At 42.7% G+C, this 5180-nt stretch overlaps 1 protein-coding gene across 1 annotated transcript; it reads left to right on the top strand.

Moving 5' to 3' along the window:
* The first annotated feature begins 208 nt into the window (after positions 1–208).
* Positions 209–5041, top strand: LOC121559772 (cytosolic non-specific dipeptidase). Its single transcript, XM_041872862.2, is given in 13 exon segments — positions 209–289; positions 472–602; positions 715–858; positions 1071–1233; positions 1643–1731; positions 1912–2109; positions 2218–2302; positions 2518–2678; positions 2975–3139; positions 3437–3501; positions 3503–3558; positions 4093–4240; positions 4415–5041. Coding segments are annotated over 12 exon segments (1476 nt in total). The 5' UTR covers positions 209–289; positions 472–473; the 3' UTR covers positions 4488–5041.
* The last annotated feature ends 139 nt before the right edge of the window (positions 5042–5180 follow it).

The raw sequence follows: 5180 nt of genomic DNA, 5'->3' as shown, positions 1-5180 counted from the left end.
TCACTGTAATTTGTTCATGACTTAATGTTGTTGATGTCGAGGGGACGCAGCATGCATTCTTTCTTAGAGTTGGATCAATTGTGCCATGATTGTGCCTGTCAGCAAGAAAATGTAATTTGTCAGCTTTCTTGGCTTCTCTCCAGGAAAGGCTTGACCTCATGACCCGTCCCATCAGGAGGTGAGTCGGTTACCGGAGGTATAAAAACCTTGTGTGCCCCCGGAGACTGCAGTCCAGTGGGTTCTGAAGACAAGTGCAACATTAAAGAAGGTCCAAACTTACAAGGCTACGGTAAGACTTATTTTCTTTGTCGTTTTTAGTTTAAAAGTTTAAAAGCAGAAGAGTAGTGAGACATTATAAGATATAACAATTAGCTTTTTAAGAATGTAATAATTTGTTTATTAATATCTCCTTATTAAATTGCTTTCATTATTGCTTAGTTTTCAGTGAAATAATCCTTCTATTCTTTTTAGAGATGAAGATCTGGCAACTGCCTTCCATGCTCCTTGTTTTTATATCAAGTGTCTCTCCTCACCCTCATCACTTATTTGAGTATGATGAGCTAAGCCAGTATGTTGACAGCCATCAGGAGGAATATGTACAGGCAAGTTTCTAAACAGGATCATGATGTTGTCTGTTTTATTATCTGATAATACAATATTCATTATAAATAAATGCTGTGTGTGTGTCTGTGCGTGTGTCTGTGAGTGTGTTAGACTCTGCGGGACTGGGTTGCTGTAGAGAGCGACTCCAGTGATGTCTTGAGGAGGCCAGACTGCCATCGCATGATGGATATGACGGCTGAGAAACTACAAGCCATGGGAGGGAAGGTGGAACTAGTGGACATCGGCGTACAAGAGGTCAGTTTTCTGGAATGTGGTCAACTTAATGAGTATGTTATAGGATCTTTTTGTTTGCTTTTAACTTAGTCTTTAGAGTCCTTTAGTATCAGATCAGACTGGTTTGCAGAAATCAATACTGAAAGTTGGGTGTTGACAGAAATGCTCCCTGCCTTGCAAACTGTATTCAGGTTATTTTCTGCATCTACCATTTATTTTATCATCATGCTTAGCTGCCTGATGGCAAGACATTGGCCTTACCCAAGGTTGTGACAGCCCAGTTTGGCAGTGACCCCAGTAAGCAGACAGTCTGTGTGTACGGACATGTGGATGTTCAGCCTGCTAAACTAGAGGACGGCTGGGCCACTGAACCCTACAACCTGACAGACATCAACGGTAGGTTATGGCTTCCAACAGTAGTCTATGGGTTCCAACGGAAGGCTATGGTTCCAACGGTAGACTATGGGTTCCAATGGTAGACTATGGGTTCCAACAGTAAACTATGGATTCCAGGCGTTCACAATCACAGCAATCAAATGTATTATAAGGATTTTTTACAGTACTTTACAGTGATCCATTCTAGACCCAACACACAGAAACATCTATCTACAACTAACAGCCATTAGATATTATAGCTAATGTGAAGGAAAGAAGCAAGTACTTGGGTGTGGGATGATTTTTACCATGCGTATTTTGAACCAATGAAATGTAACTGGTGTAATTGATACATGCATGTAAAATGTCAATGTGAGGTGAACAGAATGGACATGTATCTGAAAATAATGACTTTGATTCTACCCCTAAGGAAACCTCTACGGCAGAGGGGCGTCTGACAACAAGGCCCCTGTCTTAGCCTGGATCCATACAGTGGAGGTCTACCAGGCCCTCAGCATTGTGAGTTTCCAGAAAGAAGAGATATCAGAGTGAACTCATAGGAGATGTAGAGACATAAGACATGTGATGAAACAAGTTGAGTTGCAGTCTAACTGACCATTATTAGCGAGCCACCCTTTGTTATAACAATTCTTATTTTTTCCCCTCCTCCTGTCCACCCCCTGCCCTCTCCCCATGCAGGACCTGCCAGTCAATGTGAAGTTCATCATCGAGGGGATGGAGGAGACCGGGTCCAATGGCCTGGACGCCATGATCGTGGCGCGGAGAGACACGTTCTTCTCCGATGTCGATTACATCATCATCTCGGACTGTGGTTGGCTGAGCCGACGCCCCGCCCTCACCTACGGGACCAGGGGGAACTGCTACTTCTTTGCTGAGGTAGGATGGGCTGGGGGCATTGCCAATTCTGTGGGAATTTCCAAGGAAACTCCTTTACTTTTTCAAGATCATTAATGAATAGCCATGGTGACTTTGTATGTTTGGAAGGTAGAGGGCCCCAAACAGGACCTACACTCAGGGGTGTATGGAGGCACTGTTATAGAGCCTATGACAGACCTGATCGGCATATTGGGTGAGTTTTTAACCTCTATGAATGACAGAATGTAATACTATCTTAACACCGAATGTATAGCTATCTCTGGCTCATGTTTGCATGCAAAGCTGCCGTCCGTGTGTCTGTGTGAGCTCTCTGTTGGCACAAATAATAAAGTATTAGATATCCCTACAAATGTGTGTCCATAAGGACTGCTTGTGTGTTGACCTATGTTGTTTTCCTCTTCCCCCCAGACACACTGATCAGCCCCAGTGGAAAGATCCTCATCCCAGGCATCAGAGAGGCCGTTGCCCCACTCTCAGATGAAGAGTGGAAGATGTACCAGGACATTGACTTTGACATTGAGAGCTATAAGTCCAAGATCGGCGTCAGCCAACTCATGTACAGCAACAAGGTAATGCACAGGGGAGTGGATTTTTTTCTAAAAACAATGCATACAAAAACGTTTTCAATGTGGGTTTTTTTCAGTTTTTCACTCCTCCTATCTCTGTTTCTCTGTTTGTATATAGCCTGTATGTATATAGTAACACAATATATTTTATTGTGATACTATTTTATTTGTATCTATTTGTACATTTTCGTACTTTTTAACTGCATTGTTAGGAAAGGGCTCGTAAGTAAACATTTCTCGGTAAAGTCTGCACTTGTATTCGGCGCATGTGACAAATAAGATTTGATTTGATTTCTCAGGTAGATCTGCTGGCCCATCGTTGGCGCTACCCTACTGTTACTATCCATGGCATCGAGGGGGCCTTCTCTGGCCCTGGCACCAAGACGGTCATCCCTGCTAAAGTCATTGCCAAGTTCTCCATCCGACAGGTCCCCAACATGGACCCAGCAGTGGTCAAGAAAGAGGTGGGTGGTACACGCCTCTCACCGACTGCATTGTACAGTTGCATGACAACACAATTACATGCAGTTACACACAGTTACACAAACATTTCTGGAATTGTTCTAACCTTTAGACTCTCTTTATACAATACATCCAAGAAAAGGGAACATTGATCCAGGTTGTTACACTATTTTAATGTCCCTCATTCTGCTCATTCAGTTAATTTACTATTCAGTTATTCACTATTTCAGTTTGGTTTCAGTTAATGAAATAGACGTGAAGACTGCATGTATGCCTGTTATGTATTTGTTCTGTTGCAGGTCACAGACTACCTGAACTCTGTGTTTGCCAAGAGAAAGAGCCCCAACAAGCTGAAGGTGACCATGATTAGCAGACACCAAGCACCCCCTGTACGAGGCAGGGAAAGCAGCCGTGAAGAGAGGTACGCTTAGTCAACTCTGTTCTGGACAAACCTTCAGGTTCAGAGGACCTTTCTTATGCTGTCTGTGTGTGTGTTTGTATGAACAGTGGTCATAGGGGTAATGATTACCGTATAGTAGCTGACTGGACATTTATTGCACAACAGCAGCTTCACAGTGATAGGCCTATCTGTAGTCGTTAGAGTTGTTAAGTTACCAGACATAGATAGATATCCTTATCACTAAAAGAAACCAGTGTGCTGTGGTTGTACTGTAGACCTATCAGTGGTTAAGGCATGACAGTGCAGCGATATTGTAATGTTTGTGTAGCAGAAGGGATTTGGAATCACAATATCGCGAAGAGGTAGCCCTGTCTGAGACTTGTATGCCCAAATAACACCCTTGGACCTTGCAGATGTACTCTTGGTCTAAAGGTTAAGACATTGACTTGGTGAGCAGGAGACCTGGCTTCTAATCCCACTGGTTACATTTGGTTTTCCTCTACTGCAGGTATAATGCATTATGACGCAGTCAGACTTGTCATTGTTCTCCTCTAGTGTTTAACGTGGAGCCAGACCTGATCCGTGAAGGGGGAACCATTCCCATCGCCAAGACCTTTGAGGATGTGACCGGGAAGAGCATCATCATGATGCCCATCGGAGGCTTCGACGACGGCCTCCACTCCCAGAATGAGAAGATGAGCAGGTTAGCCCTTCAATCTCCTAATACTTTATGTATACATTTTTTAACAATGAACATCTATTGATTTTTATGCATGCATGCATGAACACACACACACAGATGTATCAACAGTGTCTTATTTCCTTTTAAAGGATTGGTTGAGGACATATTGTTTTCTCTCACCCATTCCTTTCCCAGGTACAACTACATAGAAGGGACCAAGTTGTTCATTGCCTACCTCCATGAAGTGGCCCATCTCAAGAAGAACTGAGAGCACCTCTTTTTTTTCACCACCATTAAAATACAGTTCTATCATGTTTAGCTTGTATGAGTTCCCATCAGTGGAGTCAGGCTTTTCTTAGCCTTTTTCCTGACGTTATGTTGTAACTTTTCTTGTTTCTTTCCCTCTAAGCAAAACATTCCAGAAACCATGTGAGTTCTTTGCATCTGATATAGCCTCAACACTCTGCTTCTCTCTCTTGCTCTCTCGCTCTCTCTCTGTATCTTTCTTCCTCCCTCACTTTCCTCCTTTCTCTCTATCATTCACACACAAATATCTACTTGAAACAGCAAATAAAACTGGTTTGACCAGTTTTTTTTATGCATGCATGCATGAACACACACACACAGATGTATCAACAGTGTCTTATTTCCTTTTAAAGGATTGGTTGAGGACATATTGTTTTCTCTCACCCATTCCTTTCCCAGGTACAACTACATAGAAGGGACCAAGTTGTTCATTGCCTACCTCCATGAAGTGGCCCATCTCAAGAAGAACTGAGAGCACCTCTTTTTTTTCACCACCATTAAAATACAGTTCTATCATGTTTAGCTTGTATGAGTTCCCATCAGTGGAGTCAGGCTTTTCTTAGCCTTTTTCCTGACGTTATGTTGTAACTTTTCTTGTTTCTTTCCCTCTAAGCAAAACATTCCAGAAACCATGTGAGTTCTTTGCATCTGATAT

This window comes from Coregonus clupeaformis, unplaced genomic scaffold (assembly GCF_020615455.1).
Source record: "Coregonus clupeaformis isolate EN_2021a unplaced genomic scaffold, ASM2061545v1 scaf1418, whole genome shotgun sequence".
NCBI classification, from domain to species: Eukaryota; Metazoa; Chordata; class Actinopteri; order Salmoniformes; family Salmonidae; genus Coregonus; species Coregonus clupeaformis.
Note: the sequence above shows the minus strand (reverse complement) of the source record. Positions and strands in the feature narration are given on the sequence as shown.